Source organism: Lissotriton vulgaris, chromosome 8 (assembly GCF_964263255.1).
Source record: "Lissotriton vulgaris chromosome 8, aLisVul1.2, whole genome shotgun sequence".
Taxonomy (NCBI): Eukaryota; Metazoa; Chordata; class Amphibia; order Caudata; family Salamandridae; genus Lissotriton; species Lissotriton vulgaris.
Window position 1 is genome coordinate 114,330,131 of NC_141696.1, and position 17,210 is coordinate 114,347,340.

The following is a 17,210-nucleotide window of genomic DNA, read 5'->3' on the forward strand; positions in this document are numbered from 1 at the left end:
TGTGTGTGTGTGTGTATGTTGGTGTCAAAAACTGTTTTGCGATCACAGAGGTGAAGGAATGCAGAACAGCAAGGTATTTAGTAATCAAGCAGCCGGTTGTATCTAAGGTAAGATTTTGACTGGTAGAAGCGGATATAACTTTACTGCATAGTTTGTACTTTGTGGTTTAGAGTTTTCCTTAACGTACATAGTCTGCAACACTGTGTTATGTTTCTGTAGTGTCGCATCTTTGCACACAGGTTGATGGGATAAGAGTTTGAAGTCTTGAAAGCTCCAAGATGAAGGTGGTATTTGAATCCAGAAGAACTGACACAAAGGCAGCCGTCTCTTGATTTGTAGTCAGCCAGTCTGGAAGGATAAAGCAGATGCACATAATCACTTCATTTTTCTTTGTCATAATTCGAGAAGGTGATGGAGAGAAGCCACAGTTGTTTTCCATTAATCACATGATCGGGTGGTAGTTTGCGTCTTCATCCCATGCAGTCACTAACATCTCTGAGCCAGAGGAAGCTGAGGCTGGGACATATACACTGAATATGTTAACAATCACAGTAGCAGACGAGCAGCAGAATGGACCATTTTTCAGTAAAACATTTTTATTAATTTTGCAACAGTTACAGCCAGCTTTACAGTACAAGTCTGACTCATAGGCTGATATCAGTCCTCATAAGTATTAGTACATTCAAAGTTTCTTTTTAGAAATACTACTGCAGCATCCTGTAATAATTCCAATATTTACACCACATCCTGGTATGCTTTTGGGGGCATCCCTGGGCCTCATATACAGACTTCCATTTTTGCACACCAATCCATGGCTGTGCTCCATGCCGCCAGTGAGGGTGGATTCGTAGAGCTCCATTGTCGTGCTATGTCCCTCTTAGCAGTCATAGTACCCAGGTTCACCAGTGTGAGGTTTTCCCGCTGGCCTCCTATATCCTCCAAGAAGCCCAGCAATGCAACGTAAGGCGTGGGTTCGATAGACCTCCTCAACACTTGGGATCAGAACAGACCATGTTCAAAGCTGTTCGTCTCCTGCATCGGTGAGAGGTGAATCTGCTGAATCCATTGCTGTGCGACATGTTATGCTTGGGAACAATAAACAACCTTTGGCGTCTCGTGAGGACACCATTCGCCGGTCTTTCACAACTCCATAGCATTCCCTGTAATCATCCTTGATACTCGCAGAGCAATCTTGGACTGTTATGAACAGAAATAATGGCCTGGAAGCACAGCCTGGATCAGAATCCGGTGTTGACAGAGAAGCCCAAGGAGTTTTCGGTTTCCTTAATGCACACTATCTGGTAAAGCGAAAGGCCATCACCGTTATGGGGGAATACGATTAACCCAGGGAATCCTGGCTTGTGCAGGCACAACAGGACCTCAGTGGCGGCAACCTGATAAAAGAAGTGGCGTCCGAGATTGGAGGAAGGACTGGATGATTCAGGATGTCCTACTTAGAATGATAACAGAACAAGGTACACACCTAGCTGCTAATAAGTGGAAACTTGATGTCACAAGAACTTAAGAGGACAGGAGCTCGGTGGAAGCAAAGAGCCAGGAAACAAACGCAAGATTGCTGGTAACAGGATTTAATTAGAGTAAGGGATGAGCTTGTATCTGATGAGAGTTCCCCTGGTATTCCCTTTACACCTGATGCAAGCACATCACTGTTAACAGGTCATACCTGGGACATTTTTTATAGTTAGGTCAGCATTTGCATAGGTAGTGCATTTGTTTGTGTTACTAATACATTTAGCACCATTTGACAAATCTCCACGAAACTTTTCAAAAAGGTGATACTTTTTTACCAGTTTGTACACGGAGATTTTTGGGGTGATCCATCACGCGGGGGCTGAGAATAAAGGGGGTCCCAAAAAGGAAAATCCCCATGCATTTTCCATACACTTCTTTAGGCAGGGCTGCAGCAAAAGCGGCTGAATGGAATTCAGCAAACTTGGCAAGAAGCTAGATCTTGATACACAGATTGTGCTTTTTGTGATTTGCATTAAATCCGTTTAGTTGTTTTTGAGAAATTAAGGTTAGAAATAATTGTATGTCTAGATCAGGGGTCTCCAAACCGATCCTGGAGGGCCGGATCCATGCCAGATTTTTTGGATATCCCCATTGAGATACATGTAGTAATTTTAAAAATCTGGAATGGATTCGGCCCTCCAGGACCGGTTTGGAGACCCCTGGTCTAGATGATTAGGTTTGAGGGACTCGTATGAGAGTCCCCTGGGCCCGTTTAAAAAAAAACCTGAACATTCTGATTGGCTCAGGGAACTTTTTCCTCTTGGGCTATCTTGCTCCCACAGGAGTCAGACCCCAGTCGGAGTGAACGCTCTGATTGGCTGCCAGCGACTTGAGAAAATCTGTTGCTGGCAGCCATTACAGGACTCCGGAACTTAGTCCCCTGTACTGGACTTGTATAAATAAATAATATAAAGGGCTAGGGTAGGGATACCTTGACCCCTAGGCCCAATGTGGCGACCCAGAGAAAGCTCCAAAGGGCAAAATTCAAACTGCAAGTTTGGCCTTGATCCTGCGGGACTCCCACAGTATCGCAGAAAACAAAATGGCAGCATGGGGCCGCATTGTTTAATTAAGGGGAGGGGGCACATGGCCCCGTCCCTGAGCAGCATTCGACCTTGGGGACCCAATTCCCTGGGGCCTAATACATTTTTCAAGGGGAGGAGGCCACACGGCCCCCCTCTCTGAGCCATTAAAGGCCCCAGGAACCCCACCCCCTGGGGCCGGATCAGTGACTGTGCCCAAGGAGGCCGACCTCCAGGACTCCGCAGTTTCCCTGCCCGCACTGGCACCGGGAGGGAAATTTGTGTTTGCTTCTGTATGGCGGGAGCATTTTTAAAACTCCTGCCAGACTGGAGCAAACACAAAGTCTTCTCACAGCAGGCAGGAGCTTCAAAAATGCTCCCGTTGGCTGGCAGAAGACTTGTGATCTGTTTCAGGCGGGCAGGGAACACATCAACGCATTACTCCCGCCCACAGCGAGTAGCACAAATAGCTGCTTCCTCCAGTCAGGAGCAATGCCATGCCACCCTTTCAAAAAAGCAAAAATGGCCTGGGAGATGGGGTCTTCATGGCCTAATAAGGCTCGGGAAGGGGTGTGGGCACATGGCCCCCCCTTTAAAATACTTAAGGACCTGGGGATCGGGTCCCAAAGGCCTAAAGAGGTTCAGGGAGGGCCTTTAAAAAAAAGGCCCTGGGGAATAGGTGCCAGGACCTAACAAGGATAGGGGACGAGGCCATGTGACCACCTTCCCTTTTAAAATACTTACGGCCCTGGAGGTTAGGGCCCCCAGGGCCTATTGAGGCTCGGGGAGGGCAGACATGTGACATCATTGATAACAAACTTGTGTTTGCTCCTGTCTGACCGAAGCGTTTGCAAGTCTTCCGACAAACGGGAGCAAATATCTGTTTCAGAACAACTGAAAAACATATTGCTCCCGTCTACAGGGAGCAGCATAAATAGCTGGTCCCTCTTGGTGGGAGCTGTGTCGGCTCCCACACCATGCGACAGCTGGCTCGGGCCGCAGGGGGACTGAAGCTCCCCCAAGAGCCCACAACATGTACCCGTTAAAATTGGATGCCCCTGGGGTATGGCATCATCAGTGATGTCATCAATTATGTCATTTGAGATGTCATCAGTGATGTCATTATCATGAGTAATGTAATATGTGAGGTCATAAACAGTGCATGGAGGGGCGCGAGGTATAGGTAGCTCTGCTAACTATAACTAGTGAATTTTTGTGGTTTTCCGAGTTCAAAACATAATGTTGCTACTGACATATTCACCTAACTATAACGTTTCTGAAACCTTTGTTCTTTCAGTGAACATATTAGCCCAAGGGCATTACAGTTCTTTACATGCACACCAGATTATCTTACACATTTCTTTAGGCACCGAGAGATTCAGTACTCTGCCAGGAATTGCTGGATGTTGAGCCGCGGCCAGGACCACAGCCTGGTTTCCCAATTCCAAAGTCCGGGCCTCTGACAACTTATATGGGGCAGCACTGGACACCTGACAGAGATTGAAATGGAACACAAAAACAGATGGAAAGGAATATTCAGACTAGTGGACAGAGAAAGATCAAGAACTGAATGCGACTCTATGAAAAAATAATAAGAGAGCTCGAGGCCGAACCACAATGTCACGAGCTGAGGGAGCTCCAGAGATGGAAAGAGTCATGGAGAAAATCAAACATAAGAAGGGCTACTTACAGGAATTACATTTATTTTTGGTTTTACAATTTAATGAACTTTTTTTTAGGTTCAAATAAACCATAAAAATCGGTAAAAAAAATAATTTGCACTAAGTAATGAAACTCCTAGAATCAAGCCAATCTATTGTCCTGTTAATGACCATTTCCAAATGTTAAATGCATTGCAAATAACCTTTCTCATATTGCCCATTCTAAAAAACTAAATGATGTTGACTGGAACAGAATCCTAAAAATGTACTATGTGAATACAGAGTTTTTTCTTTCTCTTTCCAGCACAAAACAATTCAATAGCGTGTGCTTAACCATCTCTTGATATTTTTCCCTATTCAACACCAATAATGCCCCTTCGTTTTTACTTACAATTTCCCCATCTGCCGCAGAAGCTGATCCATGTAAAATGGAATAAATATTCGTCTAGTTTTGGGATTTTACGCAAATTTACAGTATTCAGACAATACCATTTGAAAATAAACTCCTTAAAACTAATAGATTTAGTATGTACCCAATCATCTAATTTTGGATCGAAGTTTGGCCCAATATTAAGCATTGTGCATTTCTGAGATTTCAGTGCAGTCACCTCCAGAAAGCGCTAACAAGGACTCCGGTTTAGCGAATTGCAAGTCGAACAGCAGCGGCATCCCTAGCTTACTAGCTCTTGCTTAAACCAAGCGAATGACCATTTAAAGGTGCTTTGCCTGGATGTTAGTGGCATCACTCATCTAATACTGGAGTGCACAGAAATGTTAATGAGGAGCAAAATCACATGTCCCTGCACAAAGTTGTGCTTTCTCTTGCTGTGCAGGGTCTGTAACTTTGGTCTACTTACTGCACTGGGAAGTTATCTTATTTTGGTACAAGACTTATTGTGCATGTAACTAGAACTTTTACGCACTACGTTTTGCTTGGTAAGCGCTCCACAGTGGCACAATGACATGGAAACGACTTTGAGACAGCTGCAATAGCATCACCACACTCTCCTGGATTGTCTTTAACACAAGAGGTTACTGTAAAAAACAAAATACATTCTGGATGAATCAGGGGACCAGTTAGGCAGAGGCATTTGTCTCTGAGCTGTTGTATTTTTCCTTGGTTGGTTTTTAGTTTGTCTGAGCAAATGATCAATCATCTCGCTGAAATGTATGTAGCTAAGTCAAATGTGAATTTCAATTACTATTGTTATTCGAGGGAAATTAGTCCAACTCTTGGTTAAAGGGCTGCAGTGGCCCCTGAAATTCTGTGTAATAGATCATTCCGGTGAGCAACCAGTTCTTGGTTGAACACATGTCCTGTATAGTTTTAAAACTTTGAGGGGGTTTTGGAAGAACTGGAAGAGTTTGTGGTTTTATTTTCAAGTGATCTGGGCTGAGGGTGTGGGGACCGGGTGGGTGAGAGGAACATCTCAGGAATCTAATGGAAGAGCATGCAGCGCCTATGGATTCTGTAGATCAGGGCAGGCGTGCGGTGGTGGCCCATGGTGACTAAGCTTTATCTTCTTGTTTCAGCTGAGCGCAGCGAGTGGGTCAGGGTCTTTGAACAGATAATCAAGGACAAACGGAGCTCCTATATCCACTCCGGGCTTGCTGTGGACACTCCAGACAAAGTCGGCCTTCTGGACCTCAAGGGCTACAAATTCAAACCTTACGTGGTGGTGTCTGGAGACAAGGTGTTCCTCTATAAGAATGCTGAGGTTTGTATGTGCAGGGCCGCATGATGCTCTATCAGAAACTATGTGTGTTTGAAAGACACCAGGGGAACACATCTTATTGTGCTTTTGCAGCCATTAAAAGGTGCATTGTTGAGTGATGCGGTGCACGTCCACAGCTTTGTTGATGTGGTGCCATGGATATGCCCCCACTCTCAATATCCAGCCTTTGAAGTCTCTTTAGCACATTCAAGAAGGCTGATTCTGGGCATGATTTGCATGTTGGGTTTCCCTATTTCAAAGTCCTTAATGACATATACACCACTAGCCCGCCAGTATCCGCTCTTCCCACACCTGCATATAGAGCTCAAGGACAGGCACTCTGGTACAACAGGACTCCGACATCAGAAGATCAGAGACACAGTCACAGGCAGATGCTGGCATACAAACAGATAGAAAGTCTCAGATAAATAAAATCAAGATACAGAGAAGCACCTAGAGAGACTCACCAGGATGACTTAGACCCTGGAACATTCAGAGACGCAAAACGTAGGAAAACACAGGCAATAGAAGAAAAACCGAAGAGACATTAGACGTAATGAAGCACATAGTCCTGTACAAAGAAACGGTTGTTGATGGTTTTGTGACGAATAGCAGCCGCACCAGGCCACATCATATCAGACAGCATCACACAATTCCATACCTGAGCTAAACCACACTGAATCATTGTATCATTGTATCACAACACACTATCACATTGCTTCACACTATTGCACACTATATTACTGTACCAAACCACATCAGAGCACACTATACAACATAACACCACCCAACTGAGCGTCACAACCTCTCTCCAGACACAATATAGCAAAACACCTCCCTACACAACACCACCTCTCACTGTCCCACACTTGGTCACAAAACACTGCACACATCCCATCATGCTAGAGAACACATTAAGGCTCTGGTGTCACCGCATCTCATCAGGTCTTGGCATTCAACACCACACCATGCGCGGGACACCTTACTAAACCACACTGCACAATTCTGAACCATGCATAATACTGCATCACGGCTTTCCATACAACACTCCATCACTATGTCATAACAGGCCTTTCAACACCCCGTAAGTCTATATAACACCACATGATCTCGCATCAAACGTCCCCATACTTCTCGTCATCTCACCAGAGCATCTTGTACCCTTTGACTCTGTACAAGACCACAATAGTTCACATTTATCACCATAAAAAGCACCACACAACGCCACATCGCATCGTCCAACCACTCATTGCACAGCACCATTCCAGACTATATTACAGCATACACAACATCCACCTCCACAACAAACCATACAATAATACCTCACATCACCACATGATACTGTTCCATGCAACACCACTGCACATCACACAGCCTCGCAGAACCATACAAACAGTATTGCACCCAATGGTATAGCAAGACACTGCACTAGGCCATACCACTCAAATCCAAAGAAACCAACTTTGTGCTGCTTCTTCGGCAGAATTTTGGAAAACACTGTGAGGGACACAAACAATGAACAACTCTGCACAGGAAGAAACTAATGATGCAGGTGAACACAAGTTGAAAGACATGGGCGGACTTAAAGGGAGTATTGCCTGATGGAAGGCTCTGTCAGCACAACCTTGTGCTGACAGGCAGCAAAACACCAGCACCTGAGGACAGATAGATTCATGGAATTGCAACGACTCCTCAAGCACATGACTAGTAAGACCTCTGTTGACTAGTTTAACCTGCAACCAAATCATCTGAAACGTGCTCAAGCCATTCTTACCTGCAGCAGCCTGACTGCCAGTTGTCCGGTCAACAAGAGGGTGTCCCAGGCGACCAGAAATAGTAAGCCTTGCCATCGTAGGTACTTGTTCACGGTCCCCTGAATTACTTACCTTTTGGGCCTAGCAATACATTTACTCATTCACATTAACAACAAGCAAACATGACACATAACCGCAGAAGAAATACACAACGAGCTCTGCAGCCGCTGCCCGTACAGGTAAGAGCGGTGTGGCTGGGTAAGGGGGGATTTCGACGGACGATGACCAGGGAAAATTCATTATTTAATTTTCCCTGGGCATCGTTCGTCGAAATGCCCCTCACCCGGCCCCATCGCTCTTACCTGTACAGGCTGTGGCTGGAGCTCTGGGGAGTGAATGCTTGGACAGTCACAGCACCCCTTTCCACAACCTGATATACCCTGAACAAGAAGGCCAAGCTAGAGACATGCAAAGTTTCACATTGAACACTCCCAACATGAAAGGCCGATGGCCATGCACACACTGGTTTGGTTTAAGGTAGAAAGACCAGACCCCTTATAAGAGGACCCTTTGCTGGGATCAACAGTGTGACACAATTGGTGTTCAGCCCATGAAAATGGCTTTTATTGCACTATAGAAACACATCATAGCTTAACGATCTGCCTCCGTGCATCAGGTTGAAGTACCTGAGATAGAAGGCTGAGCATGACATAATAATGTCTTATTTCCACCTGATTTGTCATATTATGTTGCAAATACTGTATGCAAATTGTGGTAAGGCTTATTGGAAAGTGCACTGCTGCCTCAGGGACCAGTGAGTGTTCTGCATGGTGTGCCTGGATTGTATCAGTTATTAATATATGGGCTATGTCGGTTGCGTGGTATATCATATTCTATTTAATACGAGTCTTATTAGTGTGTGGTATATCGTATCCTAAGCAATATGAGTCTTTGATTTAACTATATACTAAATCTTATCAAAAGCCAATTCTGTATACAATGATACTGAAAATACCACTTCAGCTCTTACAAATAGGGCCTATGTAATAAAGCAGTAAAAACACAACCAATGAATTTAAAAGGGGGGGAAGGAGAGAAAATCCATGATTATGCATAGACCTAGGATAAAATGGAAATAGAGATGATGAAGTATTCTCGCCTAAGAGTAGTAAAGCATCTTCAAGAGTTGTTTGCCCATCATGATGTCGAGCATGTTAAGGTGAATATAAAGAGGGTACTAGTATTTTTCGAATCTCTGAAACTTATTGAGAAAATCTCTATACTTGCTTTCTAAATGATGCATACTATATATTTCTAAATCTGTGTTATGGTTATTGTTCCTGTATCAACCATAGTGTCAGAATGTTTGGCTGTATCCTGAGCAGTGGTTGAATGTGTGGGTTTAAGGACTAAACAATTATTAGCCAATTGAGGAGATTTTTGTCTTGAATGTACTGCCAGTTTCAGGAGGTAGCATGCGAGTATAAAATCCTGGATTATAAATGTGCATGGAGAAGTGGTTTTCTCTTCTTGAAGATGCACAGTGGCCCATAATGGACTGTCCTTTCATTGCTTGGGTCTGTGTCGGCGCTGATTGGGAGGGTGTATTTGTTACAGGTCTTTGCCATGAAATCTACTGTTATTTTGTCCTCATTCTTGAATTTCTCGCCTCATCTCTCTCAGGATTTCAGGATGGGAATTGGAATAATGATGATTGAGATGAATGTGGGGAACGTGAAGGACACCGATCGGAGAGGGTTTGACTTGACGACTCCGTACAGGATCTTCAGGTGAGTCCGGTGATACTTGCAGCATGAGAGTCTGAAATACCGCTGCAGAGGGAGAGTGGGTAGAGAAGCCGTTCTCAGGAGCCCACTCGCAGGGTTAGCACTCACGCTCATCACTCAAGTGATCTGACCCACTTTCAGTTTATATATTCTGGGGGAAGGCTGCACTGAGCTGTGAAGTCATGGGGCCCGATTCACAAACTGCATTTTGTAGAACGTAAAGTCGCACTACAGTAATACTATCTTACGTAGAAAATGCAATTAACAAACCGACAGATGGAGAACTCCACCTGTCCTGTCTTTTCTATGGTGTGATCTCCAAGCATGTGAGCTTACCATTTAGTAGTAAATGTGGGAGGGACCAGGTGGAGGGGCGCAAAAATAGGAAATATTCACTACTAAATGGGTGGGGTTTAAGGAAAAGAAAGGAGGAGTTTAGGGAGGGGTGGGCTAGTACAAACACCCACCCACGAAAGAGTAAGCCCATTGCTATTCATAAAGGACACTTCTAAAGTTACTAAAGCCCCAATGGTGGCAAAACAGTAGTAAATCTACTTCAGACCGTTTTTTTTTCGAGTATGTCAAGCAACACACATGGCCACTCACAGGTGCTGCAACACAGTTCCATAGGGAAAAAAAGAGCTTGGGCACACCACAGGAAATAATGTTAAATAAAATTACTTAATTATTTTGACTTAAGACAGTGTGTGTGTGTGTGTGTATGTGTATATATATATATATATATATATATATATATATATATATATATATATATATATATATATATATATATATATATATATTTTAGATGGTATAAAATATATAATATTTAATACTTATTTTATTATTTTAAAATTGGATACATATTAAATATAAAAAAATTATTGTGTAGATTTTTAAAAAAAAATTATTTAAGAAATATTTCTAAATTAAATGTCAACTAATACACAATTACTTGAATTTGTTAATATGATGTAACATTTTAATTATTTCTATATTAAGTTAATAATAAATATGAAATGTTTTACATTTATATTTTATATTAGGTTATTTTTGATAATTTTTAAAAACAAAATAAACTTTAATATTTTCCATTATAATTTACCATAGGTTCTGAGAGCTCCACTTATAGGTAAAAAGTTACATGTAGTAACTTTACAATTTAAAATAAAATCTTAGATGTCTCTACAACATGAACTGAGAGGGGTAAAGACATGTTTATAAACCTAGATGTTTATATGCACTTCGAAATGGCGAATACCACTCTGGTGCAGGAGTAGATTTATATGAGGCTAAATTTACATGTGTGTATTTATCTTTGTGAAAAAAACCCATGATGTGTGATTTTAAATTCCAAATTGTTATAGGTTAATTCATAACTTGGTAATAGAGAAGAGCTTTCTAACACACCCGCCTTCTTAAGAGCGATTGCTGACATCTAATAACCACATTTTCAATTGGATAGATGGACCTGTTGGTGCCTCGCAACCTTTTAGTTCATTTCACATATTTCTCAAATGTAATATTCCGAGCAGCACAATTTGGGACACCATCTGGCAAGAATACCATTCTGAAATCTGTCTGTGTGTATTCAGCTCTGGGCCCGAGGTTCATTTTCCAAGAAACAGCATGAAACGAGCAGTCCCTGAAACCTTGGATATTTAAGTATAACAGCCTTTATTTTCCTTATCATGGAACAGTGGGAGGTTCTGGCAAACCCTGAAGGCAAGTGTCCATCTTCCTACATTCCCACCCACCCACATATGTTTGTGTTTCCAGGCTTGTCAGACGGAGCATGTGGCCCTCTTGAACATTCCTCCAAGCGCCTTCTGATGCTTGGCTAAGCAGTGGATTTTTTTAAACCACATTTTGGACAAACAAGACTTTGTTACCTGGAGCGGCGCCGGCACTAGGTTGTTTACAACCACAAGTAAAAAGGTTAGCTTGTAGCAAGTCTCAAACCTGGAATAAGGGTAATTAGGTGCACATAGGTGTCCAGAAGGCTTAAATGTAGGTTACATTCGGATGTTATTGAATTTAACATTTGAATCAACTAATGCGAATTGATATTTTGCCTGAAAAGAAAAATAGACTTTATCATAGTAAGTCAATTTTCCTTCTCAGATGAGCACTGTTCATGCATATTTTATCCGCGTCTCTGTATTTGGGACCGGGATGTTAACAGCACTCCCACTTTTCCTGGACTATCTCTGTCCATGCCACATCAATGCTATCGGAGCTGAAATCCTTTCCGCATTTTTTTTGTCCCAACTGTTCTTGGTGATGTTTTGGGGAGTATTAGAGTAGCCATCCTCATTTGGTTTCAATTCCAGGTGATATTGGAGCAAAACAAAAAAAATGTAAATGTACAGTAGTTGACACATTTCATTCTATGCAAAATCCTCACTCATCGAATACTCGGGGATGTCTTACTAGGCATCCGCATGAAGGTGGTACCGAGACTCATACAAACAACAGTAGACATACTTGCTTCCCTCCCAACCAGGGGCCCTGTACCTGCCAAACACTATGGACGGTCAAGAGCAGGACTGTGTTTTCCTCTTAAAAAAGCCAGAACATTCATTGATTTGCTTAGGGACATAGTATAAGTTAATGTTAGGTGAATTAATGTAAACCAGGCACACTTCCACTTACTTAAGTTTTCTTCTATTCAGGTCACTTCAAAGCATTTTGTAAATATTTTAGAGAAACTGGGAAGGTTTGTGACGTGCCCTTGAAATAAATATCAAAACCTCCTACTCCTGATACTTAATTTGTTTTAAAGCAAGTGAGTTTCAAGTTGGTGAATGGATGATGCTTACAGTACTTCTCTGATTCGTACATACAGTGTGACAGGTAAATTTGAAAGATAGGGAGCACTGGTGGGTAGGAGTCTTGTATTCAAAATGGTCACTTCTTTCCTTCCCTTTGCTGTCTTCCAGAGTAACACTTCCATATATTGTACCCCCTTGATCATTCCCATCACTGCATACAGGGGATATTGCATCAGGTTGTACAGGGTGTGCAATACTTTGCAAAGATTGTAACAGTCTTACAGGGTAAGCACAGGTTGCCTGACTGCAGATTTTGCTTGCTCCACGTGTAAGACCGTGGCTACCTATCTTCGCTGACTGTGTCGCAGTGGACGCTGCTCCTTATTCTTGTTGTTCTTCACCATGTTTCCTAGTTTTTCAGCAGAGTCGGACATCGAGAAGGACGAGTGGGTGGAAGCGATGCAGCAGTCGATTGCAGAAGCGCTCTCCAACTTCGAAGTCGCCGAGAAGATCTGGATGGTGGAGGCAAACCGGCAGTGTGCAGACTGTGGGGCACCAAACCCAGACTGGGCCTCAGTCAATCTCTGTGTGGTCTTCTGCAAGAAATGTGCAGGTACTTGCTTGAATGTAATACACAGAGAGACCATTTTTCCCTCTCCCTTAAGAACGTTAGTCTTGCCAAGATGACTAGGAAATCTTGTGGCTACACAAACGGGCTACCATGAATGGCTAAACAGAAAAAAATATTTTCTGAAGTCGTTCCGACATGCAGTTCGTGTTATTGGTTGTTCCCTACAATGGAACACACAGTCCTTGTCTACAAGCTTTGCATTGGTTCATTACTGCACTTTAACAAACACAATCCCAGCAGAACGTACGTATGTTTGTCACATTACTGTTGTGGTTTACTTAGGCTTGTTGGTTTTGTAGGTGTCCCCCGCCAAGCTTTTTTCTGATCCTTTCTATTGTGATGGTACCGTGCACAGGCTTGTCTATGGTTTTTAACCTTGCCTAAGGTAACTGGTAGGTGATTTGTACCATTTGCCTGCATCACTCCTAGCTCGCTGGTAGCATGAACAGAATAGAAACACAGGTGAAGCAGCACACATGTTTAATCTAATCGCATCTGCTTGTGAGGATAACCTATCTTCGAGTCCAGAATAAGGCTCAGAGAGATCACACCAGCTGAAACATGTCAGCATATGATCTTGATGGCAATTACTTTTTTCATCTTGCGTTTCACATTCCCATTGCATATCTTATTCACATAGGAATTTTCATTTGTGTGTGGGGCATCTCACAGTAGATAAGGTCACTTTCATGAAAACTACATTTGTTTAAATGCTTAGTGCCTAAAAATATTAAGAACGATAAATGCTCTGTTTAGATGGGTAGTGAAGGGGACCAAGAATGACTTCTCTCTGATTATGAGCGGTATTAAAACACCGATGAAATACTAGCCGAATATTTTCATCAGGCTCTCCCTTTCTGTGGAAATGGAAAAGGTTTTAGTGTTTAGTGAAAATGCTATCATACCAGTGGCTGTACCTGAAAGCAGAAGACAGTTTGAAGTGGACCACTGTTAGTAGGATTTTGATTAGACTGTTTTTCATGTCTGACTCTCTTTCCAGGGGAGCACCGAAGCCTCGGCCCAGGAGTGAGCAAAGTGCGGAGCCTGAAGATGGATCGGAAAGTGTGGACAGAGGAGCTGATACAGGTATCACTATCCATACGATGCATATGCCAATGCTTTACTATCATGAACAAACCCATGATGTTGTGAGATAGGGTTTCTGATATGGGATGTTATAGGAGAGGACATTATGGTGTAAGTGTGATCAGATCGTCTCTTGGAGGTAAGGTTGTGGTCCTTCCAAGGCAAGAGAGAGGATGTAGCCTTACAGCTAGAGCAGTAGACCTCGAAGCTGGGGAACCGGGTTTGAGTCTCTGCAACAACACTCAACATCCTGTGATTCTGGGCAAATCATGTAATCTCCCCGTGCCTAACAAAAATGAATGTGTCCATCTGTAACGAAACTGGTGCTCTTGTAAAGCGCTCTGATTCCGGATATCTTTGGGTCTAGTTCGTGCTATATAAAACTCTTTAAAAAAAATAAAAAAAAGAACAACTGCAAAAAGTAGTGAGCACAGACTAACTCACAATTTTGTAAGTATTCACCTACTCATTTCTAGTTTCCGACCCAGAAAACAGTTGCGTAGTAACAGCAAACAGTTGTATTGTTAGTTGCCATTGCCTGCTGGTGCACTGGCTCTTTAAGTCTCAGAGTCTCTCTCTCGCTCTCTCTCTCTATTTTCGTCTTCCTTTCTTTTTCTCCTTCTGTGGGGTAAAACAGAAAAACAACACAAGAATACAAAAAACTAAAAACCAATGCGACTACTGTGGAGTCAGTGAAGGCCAGTGTTCGGCTAGAAGGTGACTTTGCTCTGCCCTTGTGACAAGTGTTGGCTAGGGATACATGTCAAGGGCCTTGTGAGGATGAGAAAGTGTACTGGAGACAGATGTAAACAGATGTGAAGCATTTCTAACAATGGCCTACCTAACATCAGTCACTATTGTGCCACATACATGCTATTCGGTAATGTCACATTGACACCTTTCTTCCATTCAGAAAGGCTCTTTTGGATCTTGTCACGGCTGTGTTGGGCAAAACTCTTTCCTGGTGCAGCATCCACATGATGCAAATAGCCAAACACCACAATCGGCTCTGGGGGGCCCACACTCCTTGTTCTCACCTGTCCCCTGAAATCTGGTAGGCCAAGCTTCTCCTTGGAAACAGAATCTGAATACCTTCCTCATGGTCCCTCCTGATAGAGATTTGAAGAAACTGGACTCTGTGGGCTGAAACGTTCACACTTTTGTTAGTTTTTTTCCAAACACTTTTAATGTAAGCTACCTTCTTTGCCTTATGGGAGGGACTTGGCTAAACCTACCGTGAATAGCTTGCCAGACAACATGGAAAAACTATTTACAGATCTGGACATTGACGATGTGTATGGAGCCAAACCGATCTTGAAGTGCGGCCTTGATTCTTTAGACAATTGGTCCAATTTACAGAACTAACTTAAGACAAAATCCTAAACTCACTACCATTTTGGTATTCACAGAAGGCACTTACTCATTTTGGTATTCACAGAAGTTATTTAGGAGTCCTAAGGTTAGGAGTCCTAACTTTACTACTCCTAAACTGAGAAAAATCCTAACTTTAAGACTTTCAGTATCCTAACTTTAATCCTCTTGTTTTTAATTTGTTACATGGGGGTACCCTTAACAAGTAGTTAACTTACTATGAGACACTGTTATGTGTTTGCGGTCTTTTCACCTGTTAATTCAGAAGAAGTGCATCTTCGTGGCACACCTCTCAAGGAGAGTGGGAAACTTTGCACTGGGCCTGAGCAAGAGGTTTCAACTTCAATCCCCATGACCTCAAAGAGAGCTCCTCTGGAGCCCACCATAGACAACTGTATCAGACCGTGGTTCATGAGGAGACCAACTCGAGTGGTTGTAGAATTTTGTCCCTTTTAATACCATTTTTTGACTCCCTTTAGTTGGGACAATATGGGTATGAGCAGTGTTGCCAACTCTAGCATGGGTCCATCCGCCATTTGTTTCAGGCTCTTCGGAATTGCACATGCTTTTATTTTGCGAAGTAAACCCCCTTCTAAAACTGTGTTGATACAGAACTATTCATTCTAGTGCTAGAAAGAAAGCAGCGCTATGTCACATGGTGGAAGAAACCTAACAAATTGCGGCCAGTCTCTCATCTAAGGAGCATAACAAACAAGTATTCCTCATATCCCTTCAATCAAAACTTCTCAAGACCAAGAAGCACAAATGTAAAGTAAATATAGAATGTGTGGATGTGCCAGCCATCATTGATAATGGTGCCAAAGTCTGTGTGATGGCAGCTCTGTAATACTGCCTCCTCCAGCCCAGTCTGAAGCTGGTACCAACACAAGACCACATTGGGCATTGAAAGTAACCAACCATTGTCCTTAAGTGTCGTGTTTGAAAGTTGTATACAGCTTAGCAGCAAGATCCTGAAGCCTGAGGCAGCCGTTCTTAACCCTTTGACTCTATGGACCACCTCTGATTCATTACTGAATTTCGGGAACCCCCAGTGAATCATTATTGGAATCCGGGAACCCCCACTGAGGCATTACTGGAAGCCAGGAACCCAAGCTGAGCAGTTTCCAACCTTTTGAACCTTAATACAATACACAGCTAGAATAAATGAAACAGATGATGAAACATTCATTTCGCAAACAAATGCAGAAAATCAAAATTTTTATTTTAATGGGATAGCTCGAGCTTTTATAAATTTGGTTCGTAAAAAATGAAGCGGTATGCCAGACTTTAGTATGTAACTCTGTCTTTTTGCCCTCAGAGCCTGCTCTCTTTTGTCAGCACTTGATTGAGGCCACCAGTCGATGCTATATTCTGTTTGCTGTACTTGGGCTGGTCCCACGAGTGGAGCCAAGAATACAAACTTCACTTTAAGCCTCCAAGTAAAAACCCCTTCAGATTTACAGAGCGATTTAAAATGTTGGGTCTTTATTTGTATAGACATGATTCTGCTAATATTAATTTTTGGAAACCAACGTGGATCTCTGAATAGGCGTCGCGGATGGACAGTGGTCTACAGATCCTAGGTTCAGAGCCGCTGTTCTGAGATATTGGATACTGAATATTGAAAGCGGATGCTTTTCGGTATCTCTATGCAGAGGGGCTAGACTTCATCACCTCCTCTCTAAATGCGATTGCCAGTTAAATAGGATATCTTCTCAATGACATCCAGACTTTATTAGCAGCCTTGGGTGGTAAATTTTGAAAACAATCAAGCTGCTCCTATGACGCAGTGTGCAGCTCATCTCACTGCATCACCAAAAAATGCTGTTCTGCGGCCCATGGCAGACGAAGGCGCAGCTATAGAAGCGAGACGAAG

The 17,210-nt window shown here is 42.8% G+C and overlaps 1 protein-coding gene across 9 annotated transcripts in view; it reads left to right on the plus strand.

The window, feature by feature from the left end:
- ARAP1 (ArfGAP with RhoGAP domain, ankyrin repeat and PH domain 1) overlaps positions 1–17,210 on the plus strand; it is a 768,097-nt gene that overhangs the window by 536,835 nt on the left and 214,052 nt on the right. For all 9 annotated transcript variants that reach the window (XM_086933788.1, XM_086933791.1, XM_086933794.1 and 6 more), the window contains exons 12-15: positions 5,750–5,934; positions 9,369–9,475; positions 12,660–12,859; positions 13,878–13,963. In XM_086933788.1, coding sequence (XP_086789914.1) covers positions 5,750–5,934; positions 9,369–9,475; positions 12,660–12,859; positions 13,878–13,963 — 578 coding nt within the window. The remainder of the gene's footprint in view (positions 1–5,749; positions 5,935–9,368; positions 9,476–12,659; positions 12,860–13,877; positions 13,964–17,210) is intronic.